This window comes from Larimichthys crocea, chromosome XVI, assembly GCF_000972845.2.
Source record: "Larimichthys crocea isolate SSNF chromosome XVI, L_crocea_2.0, whole genome shotgun sequence".
Taxonomy (NCBI): Eukaryota; Metazoa; Chordata; class Actinopteri; family Sciaenidae; genus Larimichthys; species Larimichthys crocea.
Window position 1 is genome coordinate 6,626,412 of NC_040026.1, and position 27,345 is coordinate 6,653,756.

General features: G+C 39.5%; 1 protein-coding gene across 1 annotated transcript in view; it reads right to left on the reverse strand.

Annotated features, from left to right (window-relative positions):
- The window catches only part of rab26 (RAB26, member RAS oncogene family), a 93,802-nt gene that overhangs the window by 63,981 nt on the left and 2,476 nt on the right, over positions 1-27,345 (reverse strand). Inside the window, exon 2 of the mRNA XM_019255555.2 lies at positions 25,645-25,755. Within this exon, the coding sequence (XP_019111100.1) occupies positions 25,645-25,755 (111 nt within the window). The remainder of the gene's footprint in view (positions 1-25,644; positions 25,756-27,345) is intronic.

Consider the following 27,345-nt stretch of genomic DNA (forward strand, 5'->3'; position numbering starts at 1 on the left):
AGAGCTGTTGTGAAGCTCAGAGTGTGGCTCTGGCCATCACCATCTTGGCCTCTGCCTGCTCCCCACTAATCTAAAGATGTGGCGCTTGGTGGGCCACCTGTGATGACACTCACCTTTCAGTCAAACTGGCTACGACCTTAATTATGCATAACATGAAGCCTTATAGAGATTGTTCTGTAGCCAGCCTCAAGTGGTTGTGCAAGGAAATGCAGTTTTTCTGTTCTGGTTTTATTTCATAGCCACACAAGTTGCTGCTTGATAATCTTTTTTTTTTTAAATGTTGGTGTTAGCAAACAGTTGAAACTCTAGCAGACATGACACAACATAGATTTCATTTGGAGAATTTGTAGCGTTGAATATTTGCTCTCCCTTAAGCTTCATTTTGGTCTCCACCTAACCCTGAGGGAAATATCTGGCTCTTTAACTAACAAATACAATACAATGTTGATTGGCTTGATCTAACTTTGTCAGTTTCTAGATTGATTTTGGACAGGTAACATTTAGTGGGTTTAAAACAGCTTTTTTTCCTGACCAGCTTCTTGCTGCTGTTGGAAGCAGGGCGGATGAATCGAAACAATGAAGTTTTGGGCCCCAAAATGAGAACAATGGGTTCTCAATTATCTATCTAATAGATAAATCTCTATCTAATTTTCTAACTATGAGAGAGAGAGAGAATCAGAATTCAGAATATACATTTTAATTGGACCATTAATCAATATTTCATATATATAAAATATTGATTAATGCAGCTTTAATGTAGCAACAAATTGATTACTATAGAATGGGCAAGACAACCCAAAATAGGCTATTTAAAGTAATTTAGAGTTTGAAAGTGGTAAAAAGTGAGGGAAAGAAAACTGAGGACGATACTCCACTACCATCTGTTTACATGTTTCAGCTATACAGCCTATATTCCATGTTTTGGTCTTATGATTTATTAAAATAGCAGTAAGTCATTAACTCCACATATATTGTTTTTGAGAATTTAAAAGGTGGGCTGAAAGAATGTAATTCATTTTCTCTTGTGTATCTTACCATGCTTTCTTGTCTCACTCTGGCCACACATGCACACACACACGTCTTAAGTCAGCTATTCAAACAGTAGGAGCAGGTCGCCTTGCTGGCTTAGCTGTCTAGAGGAAACGGACATTTGTTTTTGATAAAAGCCAACACAGCCAATGAGAAAGCACATTTACACCAAAGGTACCACATGAAAGATGCAGACGCATGTATATTTGTTTTCTGGTTTATCATTAACTGGAAGATTATGTATAGTAGTGTAACAACTGACAAGGGTTAAAGCAGTCTCTGTTCTGTTGACACCTCCAATGCTTTGCTTTGAACGGTATTCTCAGAGATATTCTGACATGGATGTTTTTCTCTTAGACTTCTTGTAGATTTAGCTGTGGTCGGTCGGTGGCAACTTATTTCTAAAACAGCATTGTCATTTTTTGAATGCTTAGCCAAATATCTTGTAGTTTTAGCCTATCAATGTGGCTGTACAAATGGCAATGTTGGTCAGTCAGTTGGTCTGTCCACCACTATAACATTGCAACAACGAAATTCTGTATTGCCATTGGTGAACAATGGAAAACTAATTGAGTCCCCATCAATATCAGCTGCATTTTGTTGTTAAAGCTAATAGGAACTGTTTGTTGCCATGATTTTAGCATTTATCAGAAGATACCGCTCTTAACCTCCAAGTTTTAAGACGTCCAGCTCTTATGGAGTTTACTTTAAATACATGCAAGTCACCTTGGACAAAAGTGGTACATAAATAAAGCATTACAGACTGAATAGTGCACTGTAAAGAAAATGTTGATGCTTTAAGCTTGGGAAATGATGAAATGGAAGCCAAGGTAGCTAAGTGAGTGATGCATTCATCAGGGTGCTGTAAATTCATGTTTTTGACTAAGTTAAGTGATCATTTATCAACTGTGTGTTGTCCAGATTGGCAGCAGATGCACGTGAAAACTGGCTGACTGATCCAACAGGCTACAATCTTAGTTTAAAACAACAGATAAATGAACACTGAGCCTCACGAGAGCACAAGAAGTGGAGCTACATTTGTTTGCTGGCTTCACAAGACCTCCTTTTGTCTGCTCTCCACTCCACTCATGTTGCAGTGGTTTGGTACAGAATGGCTCACATCCTGCATCTGGCAGTAAGACCAGCTAATCCTGGATTTGTCACCCTCACTGACTCTTTTCTCTCCTTCCTTTTCCTCCGTCTATTTCATTCCTTTATGTGTCTTTTCATAAAATGGCCCCCACCCCCAGCTTTCCTTTCAAAACTTCATCTTCCCTGCTCAGCCTCTATTCTTCTTCCACCTCTTGCTTTTCTTAAGAGTCTTGTTCCCTAATGCTCTGGCCTGGCCTCTGTGATTTCTCTGCAGTTCCATCCGTCGATCAAGTCTTGAAATTTTTTTTTTTTTCCACATGTCAAACTCCAGAACCAAGACCTGCCACTTGCCCATTTCTTCATCCCTTTCTACCTACATGACAATGGATGTCATAACCCTCCCTATACTGACCGTTCCCTTTATAGACTAGTATAGATATGCCATATGTCTCTGTCTCCAAAAAGTCCGGCTTAAAGTTTGGATAGTCAAGAACCTATGGGGTGGATGCTATTTCTACTTCTTCCTTCCTTGTCTCACTGTCACAAATCTCAGCAAGATTTAGAATCTGGTGCAGTCAACCACAGTAAATCTGTCTTGTCCACTTTAAAGCTTGGTTTGCACAACTTGTTTTCTTTTCCCATCTCAGGAGAAAACATTCACATTCCCCTAACCTTTGTTTTTTCACAAGTTCCCAGTGGAAATCACTTGCTGCTGCTGTGAACGAATCTGAATGGGGATTTGTATCATGATCTATGCATATTTTAATGAAGCAAAGATGTATTACTACAGTACATGTAAGCAATCTTTCTTTTTCATGTCTTCATTCTCACGCCTCATACATGCTCATCATTTACTGCATGCAAACCCTGGTGAATATTTCCTGTTCTGATTACAGATATATAATCATAGAAAAAAGAACTGCTGCATTGCATTCAAATCCTTTTTAATATTGTCCTGTATGATTGCACTGCAACATAGAGACAGTGCAACAAGGGGTTTTCACACAACAGTGAAATATAAAAGTTGATGTGTGCATATCTAGCACGTGGAGCAACATTAGCATTCATTCGGGGTTGTGTTTTCGTCCAAGTAAAACCAATATTCACCTTTGTTTCAGATCCAAATTGGAGAACTCCTGAGGGAAATATTCCATTCTAGCTGCTAAATACTCACCAGCTAGTTTGTTTTGATGATCAGCCAATTTGGGCAGCTAGCAATCAGTGCGTTTATCACCATTCTTTCAATGAACCCAGTTCTAGCACTTTGCGTGCTAGAACCGGAAACAAGATTGACAAAGACTGATTCATAAACAGTAAGGTTGCGGGCTGTAAAAAGCAAAAATGGGCTGAAAGATGCTACAACAGTGCATAGAGCTGAGGGGAACTGCACCTTTTCATTACACAAATTTTTCCAATGTTAATAAGCAAATTAAAGTTACAATGTGCACTGTATAATCATATAGCTCAATAAGGGAGTTGTTCAAGAGTGTACCAAACTCATCCCCAAAAAATTTATCTGGGATATTTTCCACAGGGTAACTTAAGGTACCTACTGGTTCTGTCTGGGCTTTTGAAATGACTCAACAGAACTCTTTATTTTAAGTGTACAGAATGTAATGCCCCTGTAAACCATTCAATCCTTGCCAAGACATGATAGTATAATCCAAACAATAGCCTGGAAATCCTATTAGCGTATGTCGCATTCTTACAATAAATCCTACTGTGCTTTAAAACTTCTGCTTAAGCTTGAGTGTTATCTCTCTGTATTTGAAGGATACAATGTGCAGGCTCTTTTAGTTAAAGTATTCCAGGAGCACTGTGTGATACTGCAGCATTTTGTTAAGGCTTGATATTGTTAAGTAAAGAAAGTAGGAGCTGACAGCTTGATAAATAGTCACTGTATCTCTGGTTTGACGAAGATGAGGGAGTTTTCTAAAGGCTGCTGCTTTCCTGACGCACTCCTTCTTGGCTTGTATGTGTAGGAGGGAAAGTGTTTGTGCCTAATAATCAAATGCTGGATAGTAAATTAGTTTCACATCTTGGTAGCTGTTGCTTGACTTCAACTTCTCTGCCTTTATTTTCTTGGAAACTACAATTTGAATATTGTGATTGCTAAGCGCAGCTGACATTTGTCATCGCACTTTCGGAAAGGTGGAAAAAGGAAAGAATGGATCGAGAAAGGGTGATCAAGTTTAAAGATAGCAAAAATCTCTATATCCGAGTGGTTATAAGGGGGAAAATGAGTTGAAGGAAGTAAAGATATGAAAGGACAGAAGATGGAAATGGTGTCTTGGACATCAGAAATCATTATTCTGTTTGTGCAGTCATGCGGTTCATTGCTTTCTTGCTTACTTGTGTGCATATACAGGGTGTGTGTATTTGCATGCAACACACTGCCCTCCACCCCTGGGCTCTGCTGTTCATTCCTCACTCTCCAGGGTCTGAAGTGAGAGGCAGTGTTACACTGTGATAAGGAATAGCAATACACAGTCAACACGCACATAAAAATGCACACTTTGTGTTATACAACTACTTCTGCTTGTGCACATTTTCCCAAATCCAGTGGAGTATTATGCTTTTTAAAATATACCACCTGATTTCTTTCTTTTTTTAATACCACTTAAATGTTTCATGAAAATCCACCAGGGTTTTTGATGTCTTTTTAAAAGGAGTACCCCAAGGATCTTACTGAGGTCCTCTAACAATAGTTTAAACTCAAACAAATCTGTGGAACTGTCTGTTTTGTCCTTAGTCACCTCTCTAGGATGATGTTACAGTTTGTGTATACTAATGCAGTCTTATTCAACATGTGTTAATATAGATGGTAAGAGAATGATTAAATACTTTAAAGAAAAAGTTTTATTCTCAAAGTCAAAAATGGAAAAGTGTATAATCAACTAAAAATGAGAATCCTTGTGTTTTTGTAACCTTTGAATGAACATTTACATCTACAGTGGGAGTGTTTCTACAGTAGCCCAGAAAACACAAACCAAACACTTGCTCTGGATAGGGCCTTATTGACTTACTAACCTGCTAGATGCCAGTAAATCCCTCACAGCAGACCTCTAATGGGAGTTTATGTGCCATACCATTTCTTGATCTGAACCAATTTCCCACCAAGGAGCCAAGACTCCAGGGAGTTGCTGAACCCGACCAAATCCAGCACATAACTTATGACCATAACCATAAAATTGGATTTTTCCTTTTTATTTTTAAATTGGTAGGTAGTTTTACTCAGTCTTTTTTAGTTTTAAGTAAGGCTATAGTTCCTCTATCACTATATTACAGAAGTTGCAATACAGTAATATAGTGATTTTCACAGCATTTTTAGACCACTAATTGTAGAGTTGGACAGTGTGGTTAAAATCCGTATCACAGAAGTACAAATACTCTGAAAAACATAATCCTACAAAATGATAACATATATGACCATATTAATCAACTGAAAGTCAATAAATCATGGAATCACTGGAATTAACAATTATTTTAATAATCATAATTTTGTTATAATAATTGACTAAATGTTTAGTTCATAAAAGGTCAGAAATGGTGCCAATAACCCACAGCCCAAACATCATTTTACAATTGCTTGTTTCTACTAAGCAAATCCTCACATTTCAGAAGCTGAAACCAGGAAATGATTGTCAATCTTGCTTAGTAAATTGCTTAAACGATTAATGCATTATCAAAAATAGCTGGAGATTTATTTTCTACTGACTGGGTAATCACTGAATCAGGTAATTGTTTACACACTTCTGACCAAAAAGATAGCCCAGCCCTACCTTTTAGATACACTGTTTCTGAACTATGACGGCACTTAGGCGCTCCCCTAATCTAAATTTAAATTTACCAAAATGCCATGGTGACAACTTGGCTAAGTTGGGAGTGACTCAACAGTGTATTATTTTATACATGTGATGTTGCCATAGCCACAGAGCACAGAAACAGTGATTAGCACTGAATGTTCTGTGTATTAGCCTTGAAATAGCTATAACACTAACTATTTTCAACAGTATGTTGAGGTCTTTGTCAGATCTTTGAGCACCATAGCTCAAAATTCCTTTACCCTTACTTCTTTTTCCTGTGTCCTTGATACCCACTCATCCATAGAGCTGTTGTTGACATGTTACTAGCATAAAATCGATGGTTACAATGCTGCCATTTTTTCTCCCTTGTTGATCTGCTGTGGGAGATTGGTTTGATCATACTTGAGAAAGAGGATAATGCTACTGTATAGAGTACCAAACCCAGTATTTCATTGACTATACTTTTATGGTCTGAAGAGAGAGGCAATAACGTTGAAATCATTTTTCTGTCATCACCAGCTACTCTTCAAACATTCTGCAAGAGGCTATATCCTGCTTAATGGCACTTTTATTTTAAGGATCATACTCTCTTGTCATATCGTGACATGGAGGTTTCAAAGGCAATAATGAATAAATTAGGTTGGTGAGCAACAGCTTAAAATTCAATAAAAAACAAAACAAAAACAATATTGTAATAAATCCATGAATAAAAAGTCAGTTTTCTGCAGGATTCAATATGCCGTTTACTCAGTTTATGAAAAGTAAGATATAAGCTGTAGCTAACACATGGTGTGTAACACACATGGACAGCGGTATGACAATTTTCATCAACACAAAAAACCTGAAAGATAATAAGGAAAAGAAATGCATGCAACTTGATAAACAATCACTGTCATTACATGTTGGCCAGTCAACATTGATAAAAACAATAACATTAACATAGCTGAAAATATATGGAATATCATTATTATCCTAGATTTAACTCCTCAAAAAACAAGCAGCAACATTAACCTTGCTGTAGATATATATAGTTAAATAACTTTTATAGGAATCCATTCAGGATTAATATCCTGAATATTTAATGATAATGGACCTTCCCTAAACATTATCATGTGTCATGTGTCTGCTTAACCCAAAAACAAGTAGGCCAGCACTGCAACATGCACAACGTTAACGTAGCTGTGGATGTAGAGATGAGATCAGTTTTACTAGGAATGCATTCAGAATTAATATCCTGAATAATTAATGATAATGGACCTCTCCTAGGAAATATAAATATAAATAAATATAATTGTTATCAACTGTTATGTAAAAACAAGCAGGCCAGCACAGCAACGCACACAAGCTAACCAAGTGAACATAGCTGTGGATGTGCAGATAATACACTGCTTTGTAATCAGAGTACAGCATCAAGTCAATTCAACTTCTGGGATATTGATTCGGTCAGTTAAGTAGCTGTACTGGTGTTAATGAAATTAACAACAGGTACACTAGAGGGGCAACAATGAGAGGACCCCCAAAACAGGAATGGTTTTATAGGTGGAGGTTGCTGACATTTTTTACTTGCTCATCTAATCTGAACAATTTCTCATTAGTTTTGCATTTGGCTAGGGTCAGTATCACTACAGAGGTTGCACAGGTAGTCCAACTCCTCCAGGGTGGCACATCAATATGTGCCATTGCCAGATGGTTTGCTGTGTCTCCCAGCACAGTCTCAAGAGTGTGAAGGAGATTCCAGGAGTCAGGCAGTTACTCCTGGACAGGGCCGTAGACGGTCCTTAACCCACCAGAAGGACCGGATTCTGCTCTTTTGTGCAAGGAGGAACAGGATGAGCACCGCCAGAGAAAATTGTCCAATACAAAGTGTACTCCTCAGACAATGAGTTTGAAGAGGTTGCCAAAGCCCTTGTGTCATTCCATCCATGTTTGAAAGAGCCAGGCTCTGCCACTGGATATAGTGGCTGGAAGGTGAGCTTAAAGTGATTTAAACTGAATTCCCTGACAAATAAACCTGCAGATAACTGCAGTCCTGCTAATGGTTTGAAGAAGCCCAGAAGAGCCGAAGTAAATTACTGCCTCACCTACCCATCTGCTGAATCCACAAAGACATTTGAAAAGATAAGAGAGAGCCTGCTTTTAGAAGTAAGGAAAAGGAACAACGAGGACACAGTGACAGCAATGATGGAGAAGACCTTTGCACACAGAAGGCAAGAAGTTATTCGTGATGCCCCCTTGATTGCTGATTTCAAAACCAGATGGCCAGCTCTCTTCTGTGTACGTGAGGTAGGTGAATAAATGCACAGTGCTCATTCACTTTGATTGAAATATGTTATCTTCATTTAATATGTACGCATGTAATATGTATTTAATATATCAGCCAACAAAATGTGGTCAAGCCTTTGGATTTGGTGACAATTGTTGAACTAGTTTGTCATTTCAATGCTATTATAGTCAAATTCGCTTTTGTGTACCCTCTTTTTTTTCCCATTCTGAGTTTAAGAGGATTACAACCGTCAGTGTGCTGTCAAAGTTCTTCTCTGAGCTGGATGCTCACTCTTCAATCTTGATGAGGGTGTCTGACAAAAAAAGGCGACGTTCAAGGAAGAAAGATTAGGAGCATCATGATACCCATCACCCAGGTATTGTAACAGAAAAAAGTAGAAGCTGTCAAACCTGTACAGCTTTAATACTATAAACTTAATGCTTAATTTAAAGAGGAAATATCGGAGGGATGGAGAGAAATAAAACTAGATGGAGAGGAGGGGGGGTAATGTACTTTTTTGAAGAAGGATCTAATAAAATATGAACCTTGGGCAGATGTGACAATGTCCACTGATGTTACAATACAGTCTTGCCTGGACATAAAACAATGTCCCCATGGATATTGTAAGTTCATATATCATAAAAATGGTCAATAAAGATTGTTACATTTGAAAGAAAGTCTGTGTGTACCTGAATGAAGAGCCCGAGAACCTTGTGAAAGAATACATGGTATGTAATTTAGTTTTTATTCTCCAGACCTTATTCATATTCATTCATATAAATGAGTTAATGATATCTGTTTTACAGCGTGTGTGTTAAAAATGGGACTGGTATAACATATCTTCACATATATATCCTCTATTTCCCCCTTTTTTCTGTGAAGAACACAGATGGTGAAAGCAGTGAAGCTGCAATGATGGACATTACATTTGGAATCTGAAGCCAGATGTTGGACCGGAAGATGTAGGTATTGTTCTTGAGGGTGTTCTGGATGTTGTTCGTGCTTGTATACGCTGTTGACCTCAGCTACCCGCCAGAACTGAGGTACACCTTTGAAGCTTTGCAGAAGATCATCATGGAGCTTGATGAAAACAGACTATTAAAAAAAAATCCAGACACTGAAAACTCTACTTGCGCGTTCATCCTCAATAGAGTAAACTACAGGTAGGGGTTACTCTTATGGGATGGTATTTAAAGCCATTTGAGTATTTACTCTATTTACTAAAATGGCGAGCTGTGTTTGTGTTTTAATACTTCCAACTGTTGCTATTTTGGGGTTGCAAAGTAAAATGTTTTGAAATGTTTCTTGAAACAAAGGTAAGGTAAAAAAAAAAAAAAAAGAGATATAAGGATGCACAATGCAGTATTTGTTCTCAAACATTTTTCTTTGCACTCAGTTGCCTGGACCACTTTCCACATAAAACTTAATTCATGTACTGCACTATTTTAAAAAGTAGTTGTAACTACCCTATTAAATTAAGTAACTAATCATACCATACAAGTTTAAATGGCATGACAAAATTACATTAGTATGTTACAGGGGGTTTGTTGTGGGCTGCTCTGGTCCAAAATGCCAGGGCCGATTTTTTGTCCCAGTCCGCCCTTGGTTTGACCTCTAGTAATTAAGTAACAGTAACGCAAATACATCATGTTGACCCATCATATTTACATTTAGGTCACTCAACAAAATTGTTTCTCGCTAAATTAAAGCATTTTATTTAGGTATTTAGGAAATTATTTCCATATTTTTATTACATTCCGGGAACAAGTCAGGACACCATCCGTCATCTCATTAGGAACACGCCGACGTTGTCAGGCATGCATACAAGGCATGTGGAGGCCATACAAGCTACTATGCACCATTATGAGTTGCTACAAAAAGATTTTGTCAAAATGGACTAGCCCTCTGCATCATTTCTTTGCTTTGATTTTGGGGATGTTTTTGAATTCAGCCCCCTGTAGGTTGATTGATTTTCATTTCCATTAATGATGTGTCATCCTTTCATTCCTAACACATTACCCAGTTCATATCAGGAAAGATATCCAGCATGATTTTTTCCCCCATTGAGATCTGATGTGTTTTCAAAGTGTTCCTTTCTTCTTCTTTTTTTGAGCAGTGTACATTCAGTGTACTATCTTTTGTTTTTATAGTCTGTTGGTAGGAACATGTGCAGGATTCATTTAGGCTGTTAATCTTTCTGAAAGGATTATATTTTAGCTACAAACCCTAAGCTAAACATGACAGTTGATAGTATATAACCATGCTAACATTAAAGATGGCTACAGCTGAAGCTGCTGAATGCCTAAAAGAAAAAATGTTTCACTGTGAAATTAAACATTCAATCCCTGCCGACGTGTGAATCACCTTCACGTTAAAAAAATAAAAATAAAAATCCCGCCTGTGTTCTTCAGCAGAGCTTGTCCACAGCTGTGATTTGTGAATATCATTGATGTGGGATAAAGGGTTGATTCATTACGGTTTGGACAGGCAGGCAGAGCGGCGCCGACATTATTTCCAGACACCTCACAGGAGCATTAATTGATTGCCTTGCTATCACCTTGCCCTTCCATCACTTTAATAATAAAGATTAAATATGAGAGGGCTTGATCTATGCTTCTTCTCACTCTGTGTTTAAATTTGAAATGTTAATATCAACTGGTTTTATTTTATTCAAACCCTCCTCCCTACTTACAGTACTTCATGGTTATACTAACCAGGAATCCAAGCACACTACACCCTGTGTCTAATTAATGAGTGGATACTCTGAACACCGTACAATCCAGGAAGGCAGAAAGAAAGCATTCCAAACATGATTCAACTGCATAGCTGCATTCATTTTAAAGGCCGCAAACATCTGTTTTTAGGAGTTGATGAATATAGATTAACAATTAATGTGGACATAAACAGGAGAGTTGAGGCTTGGAACCACCCGTGCATCATTAAAACCATTATACAGTCACTGTAAAGCCATTTAAAATATTAAGTGATTCACTGATGACTGTGTAAACAGTCATCAGTGAAGATTTTTATTTCTGGTGACAAATGTGTCTCATTACAGTGTTCTAGGTTTGTTTTGTAAGAGTACCTCCGTTAGACTGCAACTATATGTGACAGGGTACATCTATTGTGTCTCACGTAAGGGGAGGATTGGGATATTCTGCTCTGCCTGATTTATAACTCTGGCTGAAAAGGTGGTTGTACTTTTATTTTGATAAACATCTTGCCCAGAGCTGCAGGAACAGTGTGGAGTAGCTAAAATAAATGTCTAACAAGTGCTGCAAAATGCTGATCTACTGCAACACTCTGATTTACCATTTAACAGGCAAAAGGTTCCTGTACAAGCCTGTTGATGAATTGAAAGTAATTGGGAATAGACTGATTGATATTAAACTATATAAAATGATTAGTTTTATGAATCTGCTCACTGACCATGTTCCTCAATAAACCATTTCTGAACTATCTTGAATCCTCTGTGGTACATATCAATACTTAAACCAATGGTCCTTTATTATTTATTTCTTTATTTATTTTAGACCACAGCATCGTGTCAAAAGTGATATTTGGTCATGGCACCTATCCCCAATATACTGCACATGAGCAGTAGAGTTCTGGATAAACTTATTCATAAGTTATAAGCTAGAGGTTTATTAAGAACTTTGTAGAACATACAGTATAGAATACAGCTGCAGTGGTTGAGTCTAGATGTGATGAAGAGATGAGTTTAAGCAGCAGAGAAAGAAAAGGATATGCAGGAACAAGGTGTTTTTTCTTTGTTTTTTTTAGAGCTGGCATTTCATTTGTGAGCTGTTCGAATGAGTGGTTCCATCGAAAATAATTCATGTTTTTATTTATTTATAGAGCAAAACCTATGAGCCAGTTAAGGCAGACAACTTGCACATATATTCAGCCGTCCAAAGCAAACATCTAACCCACACATTTTTTTTAAAAACGCGGCCCATTTCATCTCCCATGCAGACACTCCACAGTTCATTCACTGAACACTTGCTGCTGCTGTTGCTGCCCAAATAGCATTTCATCACCCCCGCCTTCACCCGAGCATCCGCCTGCAGTCTCCAATTCAAAGTTTTTTAAAGCCGCTCTCCTCTGTACTGAGTTTATTGATTGCCTCTTTTGCTATCTTAAGTTATTTTTTAATCCTGAAAGGATTTCTGTCCAAAACGTCTATCACTTTTGTGAAAGGCTGCTTTTGGCTGTTTTTCTATTGTTTGTATGAAAAATGGACATCATATCCGTCGTGTCACCCACAGCTTTCTTAAGAGTCATTGTGAAGCTCTGGTCGGCAACATCTTGGACATCCAGCCTCTGTCCAGTTTTAAAATTGGCCGGAAGGTGGCAGTGACGTGGATCGTGGGTGTATTGTACTGTATTGAAATGACCTGTAATGACACCTACATGCTAATCAAAGTGGCCACACTATTAATTATGCATAAATTAAAGCCTTAATATCACTTGAATAGGTGAGTTATATACAATTCACCCTCAGTACAGTTGTCATGAATGGGGAAATTAGCTATAGAGACCAAATAGTTTTTTGTACCAGGCTGTAAACATGTTTGGAAATAATGTTTATGGATATTGATTTGTTCTGTAACCAGCCTCAAGTGGTTGTTTGAGGAACTGCATTTTTCAGCACTTTAACTCTGGCTTCCAAGGAAATTTCTGCTTCTGAACCTGATGTGTCACCATTTAAAAATGAATCTAATTACTGAGTGATGCTAAGCCTTCAATTAAAATCCATCTGCATATGAAATCTTCTTTATCCTTTAAGATAAGTCTTTCCCCATTGACAAAGATCAGGAATTTCTTTGTTTTCAATGCGACTAAAACAATTTGCCTGTGGCGTCCCTAAAAGCCTCTGTAGCTATTTTTCTAAATATTCCAGGACAGCTTAGTGTAAAGTCTGTGTAGATAATTCATTGAGACCAACTGAATTTACTGTTGTGTGAAGCTGCACACTGGTGAGATTCTTGGACAAATTGGAGACGAGATCAACCCAGATGGAGACAACAGAAGAGAATACAGCTGTGTCGTGATTTCCTTCCGTGCCCAAAATGAAGCTGAGTTGTTAACAGTATTTCTCTGCTCGCTAATTCACTCACTCACACACTCTCACTCACACACACACACACACACACACACACACACACACGCACACACACACACACACACACACACACACAACTAATTCCTAAAAACAGAAACATCATCTGTCATCTTTGAGCAGAGTAAGTGTCAGATAATACAGCACGCTCACACTGCTGTCTTTAAAACTGGAAAGCAAGCGTTTTTGATTTATTTTCTACCACACTACCTCCTAACTTTAAAATGTCTAATTATAAATCTCATTTTCAGCGGTGTGACAGTAACCTGGGGGGGAGCGGTAGACTTCTCAAAGTCAAATTCAGAATTATTTATAAAAACACATTTGAACAGCTGGATCAAAGCCAATATAAATAGAAACTCTCCGGTGCATGAAACACTGCCGGTTGCCAGTTTGGACCCCTGGACTGGCAAAGTGAATGAACATGAGCTCCTCGGTACAAGACTGTGAATGTGTGGAATTCAATTGAGTAGCTTTTCTATAACTCAATGAAGAGGAAGCAGAATCATTCCCATAAAGACAAATCTGTTCCGTCATATAAGCGGCAACCTCAGTAACAATCATGTTTAAGTAGAGCACAAAGAGAAGTGTAGCCTTGTCTTGAACACTTAGCCCAGTATTACGCAAAAGCATGCAACACATCCGCCGATCCACTAGAGATTATCATGTCAATGGCATGTTTTGCCTAGTCTAGGTGTGAAAAGCACACGCGTGTATGAAGGTACAGTACAACCAGGGCGATGATAATGGAAGCAAAGGGTGTATGTGATATAAAGGGTGATAAAATCCATGTATGGAGGAGGCCGACTCTTGTGGTATTGTTTTTGTTTTCAGCACAAAAGTCAATGAAGATTTCCTCGTGTTGGATCAAAACTGTGGCAAACATTCAGGAACGCTGAGAACCGGATCTTTCCGGATCTGCTCAAACGATTTTCAGCCGACAAAATTAAAAACGCAACTTTTTTTTCTTTTGTTTGTTTTGGTTTTTTTTGGTGCATCAAGACTTCCTTCCCGGATGAATGGGTCAAACACAAGCAGCAACCTCCATGGCTGTGAAATGAAGCCAATGCAGAAGTCCGCCTCGGGTCCACAGATGTCTTTGCCCATTTTTAAGATTAGCCAGGATGCTACGGAGGCAGGACTGCCGAGATGGCGGCAGTCAGAGCCTCCACACACTGAAATTCACATCAGGCTTTCAGAAACCTGTGGATATGACGTCCATGTTATTACACTGTCTATGGTCAAACAGAACTTGTGCAGGAAATGGGGGTTTATTTTCCAAATGGAACCATCCATCAAAAGTGATTGTTCTAAGCCAAACCATGATCTGTTTAACTGGTACCTGAATGCAACTTATACACAAAAAAGTTTTCTACAGATTTGACCATCTTTCAACGCTTTGTTTTAGTTTCATCTCCTGCAATTTTGATGTTTTAGTTCAGTCTCACCACTCTCATCAGTGTTGTTTCCAGCAGCAGCAGCCTTTTGTATTTAAAATCGCAAATAAATCTCACTGTGTACTACCATCTTGGCACAAAACAGGTGACAAAGTAAAGCATTTAGTTAAAGGTCTGAATATTTCTCTCAGGAGTTAGTGAAGACCGAGACAGAATAAATTGCAAAAATTAAAGTGAATGTTGGACTGAACATTCTGCTAAGTTTGTTAGCCAAATATAATGTAATTGATTCTGTGTAGTGGCCCAAAAAAGGTTTTATTCAGCTTTAAATGCTTGCTGTACAGTAATCTTGGTGTGGCTTTTTGGAATCAATGGCAGAATTACGACAGCAAAGCAACTTGTTTTTTCCAACAAAGTTGAAAATCCTCTGGGAAGTCTTTTAGTCCAAATATGATGGATTATCATGCTGCAACTACAGTGGTCCCTCGTTTATCACGGGGGATACGTTCTAAAAATAACCCGCAATAAATGAAATCCGCGAAGTAAGTTTTACAATTCTTATACATGTTTTAAGGCCATAAAACCTCTAACCACACACTTTTATACACCTTTTTACACGCATTTTGTACAGTTTAGGACGCAGAACACAATGCGCGCTCATACTGTACAGCACGCTGTAAAAAAAAAAGCATGCAAAATTACACTAAAGAAATCCGCAAAACAGCGAGTCCGCGAAAAGTGAACCGCGATATAGCGAGGGACAACTGTACTTGGAACAACTGTTGTTTTGTTTTGTTTTGTGTTTTTTGGGGGGATTACTGTTCTTTCCTTATTATTTATATGACTATCTAGCCAAAAAAAAAGAAAGGATACCCAGCAAAACACACTCTACACAAAAATTCTGGTTGTTCAAAACATAATTATAACATAAATAACAAAGAAACAATTCTGTGTCCTCAACGGTAGCTGATATTACAAACTATCCCATCATGCTGTGTGCAGGAAATAATTTGCTTCTCATACAAAGAAATCTGTTCTCCATGTGAAATCTTTTGTGGTGCACGGATAAACACTTTACCCCTGCAGCGGAGCCATTCTGTGGCCTTCAGCAGAAAACTGTGATTGAACTGGAATGCTTACAATTCTGAGCGCACTGAACTGTGAGAGCGTGAAGCAAAAGCAATGCTGAGCCCGTCCTGCCCTGAATGAACACCAGCTAAAAACCCATCTGTAAATTTGTCACCACATGCAGATTTGGGTTATGCCTTGCTCTGTGTTTGCCACAACAACAACTAAAGCTTCCCCAGCTGAGGACCTCAATCAACCCTGATGCTCGCAAAAAAAAAAGCCTGAAAGCGATCTGCCAGCCAAACGAGTGGAATCCGTTTCTACACATTCATTGCTTTGCATCGTTGTCACGGTTACTGGTCCATAACAACAGTCTCCTGGGAACCCAACAGGCACTTAAGGAGTCAGATGACGCAAAGGGAAAACCAAGCAGACCAATACACCTGTCTCTGTAGGTGTTTTTGTCAACTGTATCTGTCTCCAGGTCTTCCGGTCTACTGGGCCAGATCACTACTGACAAATCTGGGTCATATTACATAACGAGAATCATTTACTGAGCTCAAAAAGAGAGTCAAAATAAATGGAAAAGAAAGCCTACAGTGGAGTGGATTAGACGCAAAGGAAAAGAAATGATGTGTTATGTAAGGGTAGAGAAATGTGTCTGACTTTGTACTCTTCCCGGTGTTGTTGTCCCGTGGCGGCTTATTAGCATGAGTTTGTTTCATCATTTTGCTTATTCATAAATACTGAAGTGCATCTGCATATGGCTTATTTTGAGCCGACACCGCAGGAGGAGAGCAGATGATGTGGTGTCGACTGAAGGGAAGCTTTGGGCAGGGATGATAATGACGCTGATCATCTATTCTGTGCTTTTGTTTGTTTAACTTTAGTCGGGATTTGAACTTGTTTTATCTTTTAAAATGAAATCCCAAAGTGAACGTATGACCAATAATATCCTCTGAACAGCTTTATGATTTAAAGATTAATGGTAATATTTCAAGACGTGACTTTTCAGCAGCTGGTGATTACAATCTGTTATAAATACATTTTAATGCCACTTTTGTTTGTCTGTAGCTTTTATGTATAAAAGTATACGTAGCATCTTAATAAATGAGCTTAATTGGCCATTTTGAAAATGCAAATTTACTATGCAAAGTTGTGTCTTCTCAAATTCTGGCAGAACCTCATCATCATAGAGCAGCATTTTTTGTCTCATTCTTATAATTTATAATAATTACATGTGATTATGCTTGGTACAGTTTGTCTTGGCTTATGAATGCAGAATCTGAAGGAAAGGGAGCAGGATTTTGGCAAGAGAATCATCCCGGTTTCCATTTCATTTGAGGAGTTGTAAAAGACAAGTTTGAGCCAAGCCATGAAGTGAAGCCAATGCAGAAGTGCCAAAAACTGTAGTTCCTCAAACGTCCACTAGAGGCTGGCTACAGAATGAGTCAGTCTCTATAAGCTAAGCTATGTTAAAATGTGCAACTTCACAGCAGAAATAAACATGTTTACAACCTGGTACAAAAAAAATGTTTTTGGTATTTATAGCTTATTTTTACCATTACCGTTTACTGTACTGCGTCTGAAATTCTATAAAACTCACCAGCATGGCCCCTCTGATTGACAGGTATGTGCCATTACAGGTGGCTTGTGTGAGCACCAGGCTTCATTCAGCCTGACCTCTTTTGATCGTTTTTTAGATTAGCTGAGAGGCGACAGAGGAAGGCCTACCAACATGGCGCCGTCCAGATCCACCACACTCACTTCAGCTTCACAACAGCTCTTCAGAAACAGCACAGGTGACGGCGCAGTTACGACGTCTATTCTTTATACTGTTAATGGTTTGAATTAGCCTTTTGCAGTATAGGATCGCTTTTTTTATTAAGACATTAGTAGAAATGGGTCTGTCTTGTCCCTATGTATCAAAGGACCATAACATTTCAGTGTACTACATCCAATAATCACAGGGTTGCCTTATTCGATTCCTAGCTGGTCCTTACTGAATCCTAAATTCCTGATTGTTAGGCCAGAAGAGAAGTCGTCTTCCCACTATCTGTGAATACAGTGTAAATGTAAATCTATTTAAATGTCGAGGTGGAGACTATCATCCTCATCATCTCCTCAGTGAGCCTCTTTTACACCACCCTGTGCTGTCTGCCATCTCACAGCACTGATTAGAGCTCACACAGTGTTACGTAAGCTGTCATACGTTTCCTCATGTTACGAGCGCTGTGTGAGTAGCTCCTGCAGGTTATACACGACTGTACGTGATGGCAAAGATACACTTATATAAACTATAGATGTGCAGTGAGGCCCTGAAGGTGTCAATGATTCATCCTACACTAACAATTGAACCAGCTCGACAGTATGGACCACTGTGTCCTGATGTGTGCATGAGATTATGACTGCATGTGTCTAAGAGAGTCAGTCTCAGACTGATAATGTAGAACACCTATCACCATGTTCATATTGTGGACAGAAAATCGCCTGTGGTGTATCTGAGTATCATTACTATGACAATCAGTGTGGTCAGCGGTAAATTAGTAAGCGGACAATCAAGCATAAAATAATTTAGAAATAATTTGATAGCCAGCCAAACAAAGACAAACAAGACAACAAAACAAAACACAACAACATCCGTTCCAGGATCGATTGACGACGTCTGGGAGCCTGAAGAGCCACGAGGGGATTGCAATCATCATCAGTCAACTCTGTTGACTGGTTATAGTCTTTCAACAGGGTACTAATGCTGCCCATTCTAACAGCGCTGCATGATTGTACATAGTCCTGCAGAGAAATCCAGACATGCAGGTACCAGTACGCTTGATTCACCTTGGATTCATTTGGTACAAAACAAAAAAAAAGATCTAAGCAAAGTTCATCTTTTAAATATATAATTAATAAAACCTAATTAACTGATTTAATTACAAAGACTGTGGCCATAAGTAGCATCTACCTCACACCCATAGTGTTGCCAGCTCTAAAAAACAAAACAAAAAACACTTCCTGTGAACACTGTTTCCCCTCAGTCTTGCTGTAAATCTCAGAAGCGTTGATGTTGACTGCAACGCTTCAGTCTTGAAACCATCCACTGGTACTCCGGCCGGCTGCCACGGTCATCAAGGAGCTATGGGAAACAGTTTGGATGATGACAGGCAACTGAATTCACTGCCTCTCAGATTTCACGCATCTCCTGATAAACGGCTAAACTAAACTCAGCCTTGTAAAAGCTGAAATTAATCACGGCCTGTTGCCTCCCTCAATATTTTCACAGACCAATTTCAGTGAGAAAGCTCGGATGGAATGCGACATTTTCTCATGCTTCCCGGAACAGCTTGTCTTCGCTGTTGAGGATAAACATGTTGAAAGACATTTCTTTATTATCCTTTCACTACCATCTGCCTTCGCCACAAACTCAGAAAACATACTGTAAGCTTTGTTTGCTCTCGAAGAACAGCAACTTCTTTCAGATTTTTCCTCCACGGTCAAACTCTGCTGGCTTCCTGGCCTCATATTATTCCCTGTTTTCAGTTTGATGAACCTGATGCACAACTCCAGTGACCAAGAGGCAAAGCATGCTTTTGTACATCCTGCTTATCTTTTGCAAAGTTGTTGAATATGATTTCTCTATCATCCTTTCACTTCTTTCACCATATTTTCATCACCAAATAATAAAAAGTTAACTTTCTTTCTGTATTAAGGCCTAAAGCATCAGTTTTTTTCCCTCAATCTGAGGAACACAAAAAAAAAGCATAATAAAGAATTGTCTTGTATTTTCAAGAAAACTATTTTGGTGAGTAGTCATGGAGAAATGTGTCATTTCCAGAGCAGTTGCCATGTTTGCAGTTTACGTCCAATGCAAAAAAGCCATGACCCAGCAACCAGTAGATGTTTGTGCAGTCAGTCTACAGTCAACACACTTCACTCCATTCATCATCTGCCATCACCACAAACTCTGTTTTTAAAGTTTTGTGCTGTAGAGCAATTCAGCATATTTTTCACAAAATCGAACCCTGTAGCTTATGAACAAAAATGCAGTAAAGGCTGACTTCCTTTTCTCAGATTTCTCAGAAAACAATTTTGGTGAGCGGCGTAGGAGGAATGTGACATTTCCAGAACAGCTCCATGACGCAAACCCAAAATCCATATTGACAACTTTGCTAACAAACAACAACCAAGTGCAACGACACAACCCATAGCTGGACCAACAGCAAGAAGCTCAGCTTCGGTCTTTCAGCCTTTTATTTTACAAAGCTCTCACCAATTACTAAAAGTCAGTTTCAAATTTCCTCTTGTCTGGTGGCCTCTTGCTCTCATTATCTCCCATTTCTTCCATCTTCTCTTCCTCCTTTGGCCTCCTTGAGCTGAAAACCTCTTCCTGGTGATCCCGTGGTATGAACAGTAACACTCCCCCCAGTGCTCTGAGCTCACAGTCCAGGCAGACTGGCTAACAAACTGACCTAACATGAGCTAACAGCAGCTACAGTTCAGTCAGATCAGCAAAGCTCTGTAACTCACAGAGAGTTGATACGCAACAGCTGGAGGGCATCAGGGAGAAAATAAGAGATTTGGACAACAAATGAGAAAACATTATCTCCAGAAAATATGATCCCAGAGTTGCTTTAAGTCATGATTGTTATTCAATTACATATTTAACTTGTGTTCATATGATGCTAATGGTCACTACACTTCACTAGAGTGCCTCCTGAGACATGTAATGCAGGAAACTAAAACAGTAAAACCTTTAATGAAAAAACAATAAACTTCACACAGTGCATTTCAGATCTGGCTAGTTAAACTTTTAAAATATTGAGTGAAGATGTATGGAAATGTGATACAAGCCAGCTGTTTGCACCTGTACACACACAAAAAAGACAACACAACACATACACAACCTGTGTCACATGGCAATTAGCTCTAAAGGGCAGTGAGGGTGGTCAGCATTGTCCTTCTGTCATGCTCTGGCATACTGTTGCTCCATCCAGGCCACACACACACACACACACACACACACACACACACACACACCATCTGCGTCAGTCCAAGCTATACAGCCGTTTGTTTAATGATTAACCGGCACAGTGCCATGCTTCATCATTTCGAGCAGAGTGAATAGGTCGTGAAAGAAAGAGAGGAAAGCCATATGGAAATGAGAAGCAGCACATGTCATTAAATGTGCACACACACACACACACATCATGAGCAGAACACACTCTGCTATTTTGCCAATGTGGAAACAGAAATCTCATCAGCAATCCTAACAAACTTTTCTAAGGAACGAACACAAGAGTAGAGAGTCTGTGAGCAGTGTTTTCAGTTTGACTTCTGATTCATCCTCTCATCCTATCAGGAGACGCAGTAATATGGTGAAAAACAGGCTTGTTACGCTCTACCCCCCTCTCCACCAATAAACTTTCTGTTTTTCCCCTATCGGTGCTGACTTCTATTCCTCATTATCTCAAGAGTAAAAGGTCACATTGCTGCACATTCCTGACGTTGTGAAAGATGCAGGTTTTTAACGCTCGCTGCTGCACTGACAGCTACAATACATCAGCTTTTAGCTAAAGAGAAACACTTCGTTTCAGCATTCCTGTCCAAGTATCCGCTCAGAGCTGCCGTTTTAAAAAGTTTAAACTTGACTTTGACCCCACATTCACACAGGACGGTGCGTTTGTTTCCTACAAAGCAGAATGATTGGGTAATTTTCCCAATGTGTGAACGGATAACAAGCTTGTTTTGTTCCCCTACTGATACGACTTTATGTCATCAGAACTTTGTTGCTTTACCCTTTCACAATGCCTACAGTCAGAAAAAAAGTAAGTAAAGTAGTAGTAAGTAAAACTACAGACCCAACTTATTCACTTGGCAGCCTGCGGGCCACATCTGGCTGAGAAACAACCTCCAAGTGGCAAAAGATGCATACCTCCCTACCATAGACTGTGTGTATTCTACCATGCCACATATGGGTTATACAGGGTCTAGGAAAACAGGTGCCATTCTGATCAATACCATGGTAACTGAAGTCAGAGGATAGAGCTGTCTCGATCCTTAGGCACAACAGATAGGTACATAATGTAGAAGCTTCTAATGAGTACAATGTCAGACCGCTGAGGCCAAACATATTTCCATGTTTGATAAATCCTCCATTCTTCTTGGCCAAAATAAACCTTTCAGCATAAGACATCTTAGATTCCTATGCACTTCTGCTCCACTGACTGAACTGACCACTAATGAATAGATTCTCCACAACATAGCCCAAATAATATCAACATAAGAAAGAGCAAATTGGCGATTGGTCTTTTCTTGGTGTTGACTTTGCAGCATATTATCTGCATTAACATTTAAACTCAGATGAAAAGACTTCTGTTTCAATTAAGAGTCAAAAATGACCTCCCCTGCACTCTTGTCAGCTTCAAGCCGCAAATCCGCTGCCAAAAATTAATTACATCTGCTCAAATACCACCGAGCAGTATGAATTAAAGATATTCACTGAGCTTTTAGAATGTTTGCCCGATGGTCACATATCTCTGACACCAAAATCATCCATGCGTGTCGGGTAGATAACTGACCCCTAAAGTAATGCTGTAGCATCCACTGACTGGTATTATCTAAATTAGGAGGATTTAGAAATAAAAGCCGCTGATGGTTTGCACAAATAAAGTAGTATAGGTAGCCTCTGCTCTTTAAAAAGAGTACCCTACTGCACCACACAATCATTGAGTGAAGTGATCTTTTCAGATGATATTAAGGCTGAAAGCTTTTGCTGATTGACAGGTGTGTCATTACAGATGGCTTAAAAAACACATGCAGTTTGTCAAGGTTTCCATCACACATGGTATTTCTCAAGGTATGTAATGAACCATGGGAAAGGTGAAGTGTAGAGAAGCATAGAGAAGAGGCTTCTGCCATTTAAAAATAGCACTGTATCACGTAACATCCACTACAACAAGCCTTTAGCTGTGCAGTACGAGCTCAGACCTTCTCAAGTTTGAAAGAATACAACTCTCCAAAACTATTATTACATAAAATCATACTGATTACATACATGTCTAGGTAGATAATGTCTCTGTTGTATATTGACTACGCTGACGAAGCACACTGATTTCAAAAGACTGCCAGAGTGTATTCTCAGTAGTCTAGGCATTTAAGCTGCTAATAATAAAAAAAAACTCAGATCTCCAGACATCAAAAATGTATTTATACAAATCAGGAGATGAAAGAGAAGAGAGACTGAGTGAGCACAGTGTGCACTTTCTTTTTGGGAACATATTTGGTTTTTAGACCATGAAAGTAAGGACAGTTTAGTGAGACTACTTTATCTTTAAAAAAGAAGAAAAAGCTGTGATATGGGAGAATATACTTATTTTACTTTCTCTGCCAAAGATCAGATGATGATGAAGATGCTGACACTCTCATGTCTGAGGCTAAATACGAAGCCATAGCTAACAAGTGTGGTCGATGTTCTGTTTAACTCTGCTGCGATAGTTAGAGATTAGATGATGCATTATACCCAAGAGTGCACACGATTATAGAAGTACAAATGTGTTTGTGGGTGCAGGCTGGGAAAGTCTGCAAAAGTGAACAGTGATAACCTACGGAGAAAAGGACAAAAGGAAAAACGTGTGATTACGGTTATGTACTTTGAATGGGGTCCAATAAATAATTCATCACGATAATTTGCTCACACTGTCAACCTTTTCAACCGGGGAAGACAGTTCCACGATATGTGAGTGATAATGAGGGCAGAAACAGTGTAGCAGCTTCCAGTAAATTTAATGAAGTAACATTTCACAGAAATTTTCACAAGGTTTAGTCAGACAAACAATAAAAATCCTTTTTGATCCTGATGCTGTAAAAGTTTTTGGATTGTGTTCTCTTGTCTGTCTGTCGAAGTGATAATGACCAACTCTAACTGCTGCAAAGACTTTACTTCGAGAATGCACATGAAAAAAACCCTTTGTTTTTCTATTTTTACCTCTGCTGCCAGTGGTACTGTTCTGTTTTCTTTAGTAGCCTACAACACTGTCCTATTTTCAAGTCATTGCCGTAGGAAAACAGCGTCTGTTTCAAAGTCTTTTCCATACTGAGTGTACTTCTACTTCCTCTGTTACCTGAAGAGACTGAATTCTCAGGCTGGGAATCAGGTAACACAACAACCCACCGAGGCTCCCGATTCCACAGCCAAAACCTAATTATCTTGCATGTTTTTATATGCAGTGTGGTCCTGCTAACACACCACGTTGCTTCTAATTTGTACCAAGCGTGTCAATTAACACACATCCTCAGACATCCTGCTGGGCTGCAGCAACAGTGTGTTTTCAGCTCTTGCACTTCCTTCCCTGCTATTGGTTTTAATAAACTAGGATCCAACCTCGTTCCACTGTTCTACACTTGCCGTGGATGACAGTGTCAGTGAAACAGTGCTGAGAATGCCTCCTAGGGGAAGGTTTTTCCAAACAGCTGTGTCAGATTCTGCAGTTGTAAAAAGGACCTTGCTTGGGGAAGCAGGAAGACAGTAAAAGACTGAACGGGTCACTGCTTCTGGTCCACTGCTGTGACTCTTAAAGTGTGGCTGTTTTTCACTGCCACAGTAACCCTCATCTGCAGTTTCCACCCCGAGGACACAATAGGCAGAAAATGGGTTAGCCATTAACGGAAAAAAAAAAAAAAAAAAGGATTAGCGCGTCAATAAATATCCTCACTTTAAATTACCTTTTTAATTTTGTTTCATTCAGTCCAAATGTGTTATGTCCCATAGGGGAAGCGTGGGGTTGCTGGCAGGGTTTCAACTCTTTGCAAGTCACCTCCTCATACAGTACAAGGGAGGAGAGCCAGTTCATAAACTCTGAAAGCTTGGTTGTTGCAGCTGCATGACTTTTTTTTTTATTTTTTTGTGGGAAACAACTGTTACTAGGCATGGCATGCCTGGCATGCTGGGGGCTGTAGTTACTCAGCATTGGAGAGAGAGCAAGAGAGTGAAAATGTATAGAACGGAGTGAACTGTGTTATAAATAACGTAACCTCTGCATCCCACCAGGTATGACTCTGTGACACCGCAGCCACAATGCTGTTTTGGTCCGTTCTCCACGCTGCTTAACACTCCACCAGGAGCAATTTGCCCCGTAGACATTTGTTAACTTGCTCAGATTTGGCCATTTTTCCCTGGTTTATACACTTGTTTCCATTTTGTCTGTATTTTCTTCTTTTTTTTTTCTAGCTTTATTGGATAAAGACAGACTGGGAATGAAAATGCAGCAAAGGGCCTCAGGTCGGACTAGAGGCCTGGCCCTGCACACTCTACGCTCTGTGCCATTTCTGTCTTCTGACCAGCTCTATCTACTCTGTGCTGCTTGACGTAGCTGGTCATGGCATCCATCAAAAATAGAAAAGATGCATGCACGGAGCGGCGCACAGAGCAGCTTTTAGGTCACTTCGGGAGCACGTCGGGGCGATGCTGGTGGAATCAAAATCATTGTCTAGAACGTGCACAATCAGCTGCACCGGACATGGCGCAGCAAGGACACGTCGAATTTCTTACTTGGGCATATAACGTATGTAACAAAGTAAAATACATGGCTGCTAGGAAACAGTTTGCCGGAGCAACAGCGCAGGTGTGTACCATATACATCCGGTTGTTCAATCATCATAAACTCCAGATGTGCCGTGTGAGAACAGTAAGTTCGGTTAATGGTCAGAGGTTTACATTTCTCAGTTACCTTGAGCTGCAACTTTGGGGGGCCGACGCAGCATAAAGTTGTCTACAGCAGCAAAACATCCAAACTTAATTCTGTACTTTGTATACTTTTGTGTGTGTGTGTGTGTGTGTGTGTGTGTGTGTGTGTGTGTGAGAGTGTGTGCTCTTACCCTGAAGTCAATGCCCACAGTGGAGATGAAGCTCCCGGCTAGAAAGGCTCCATCTTTGAAACGAACCAGCAGACAGGTTTTCCCAACGCCTGAATCCCCGACCAGCATCACCTGAGATGCAGACAGACATAAATGAGAAGGATGAGTCAAGGTCCTGTGTGTGTGTGTGTGTGTGTGTGTGTGTGTGTATTTGGGAAGGTGGCTGAGGTACGGAAGGAAACGGCTGAGCTGTAAAACTTATCTACAAATACACAGAAGTTTGCGCAACACGCGCACACACTCCCCAAACTCCCATCTACAGAGGAAACAGAGCGTTACACTCTCTCCTGTGGGAGAGAGCAGATTGTACAGACCAATGGGACAGAGAGGTGTGTTTGTTTCTCTGTTCACTTCTCTACCATTTCATGTCTGTGTCTATCTGCTGCATCCGTGCACTGTACAGTACGTGTTAAAGCTGTTTCTATTTTAAAAAGAGTCTGTTCACTGTGTTTGACTGGCTGCGGGGCAGGAGTGATATCTGTGACACTGAGCTGTTCTGTTGTACGCGGATTTCACAAAGTCAAAGTTGAGCATGGGGCAGCGACTTTGGCAGGCCGGTCAGAGGAACAGTTGTTATTCAGGGTGCGGAATTAATACCAGCTGTGACCCACATGATGAGAATTTAAATTAGCATTGCTTAACGCAGATTGTCATTAGTCTTCGTCAATCCATTTTCACAGTAAATAATGACTACTGTCAGTGACAAATTATCTGTCTATTATTTATATTGATTGATCATTCAGTCTAGGAAAAGTAAAAAAACAAGTAAGCTGACTTAAAAAAAAGTGTGTTTGTAATGTTTTAATTTTCCTCAAATTATATTTACGATTTGGTTTAAACCAAGAATTTTAACTTTATATAATAAGACTAAAGATTTGCATTTCCACAAAGTAAAAAGATACTTTTTTATAAAGACCGTACATTGTTTTTTCCCATCCATCATCTGTAACCTGTATCCTCATCAGGGTCATGGTGGGGCTGGATCCTATCCTAAATGACTCTGGACGAGAGGCGGGGTACACCCTGGACGAGTTGCCAGTTCACAGGGCACATAGAGACAAACAACCATTCACACCTAGACCAATTTAGAGTCACCAATTAACGTGTTAAGTGCATGTGACTGTGGGAGGGAGTCGGAGTACCCGGAGAGAACCCACGCAGACATGGGGAGAACATGCAAACTCCACACAGAGAGGCCAAGGTTCAAACCAGTGAGGCGACAGGGCTAACCACTGCTCCACCGTGCCGCCCACACCATTTTTCATTTAAAAGAAAAAGTAAAAGGTCTTGTTTAAAATAGAATGATATACTATAATTTAAGAGGCTGGGACTAATTTTAGTTAAATAAAAGACAAAATCAATTTATTGATTATCAATCATTCGGATGTGTTTGACTGGCATCAACACTATATTCTAATCTTCGTTTGTAGGCTACAAACAAACCCTTAGTGACTTCATAATAGGGTAGGACACATTTCTGACTTGGGATGGATGCACCCATTTCATGAATGTACATTTAAAGTTGTGAAAATGGAGAGGTTCGGAGATGTAGGTTTGAAGGCTGATGTATTTTGGATGGTGTAGCAGCAGCCAGATGTTTTGTCATTATGTGCACTGCTCCTCCCGTGCTGCTGGTAATTGATGTCACACATAACAGAAACT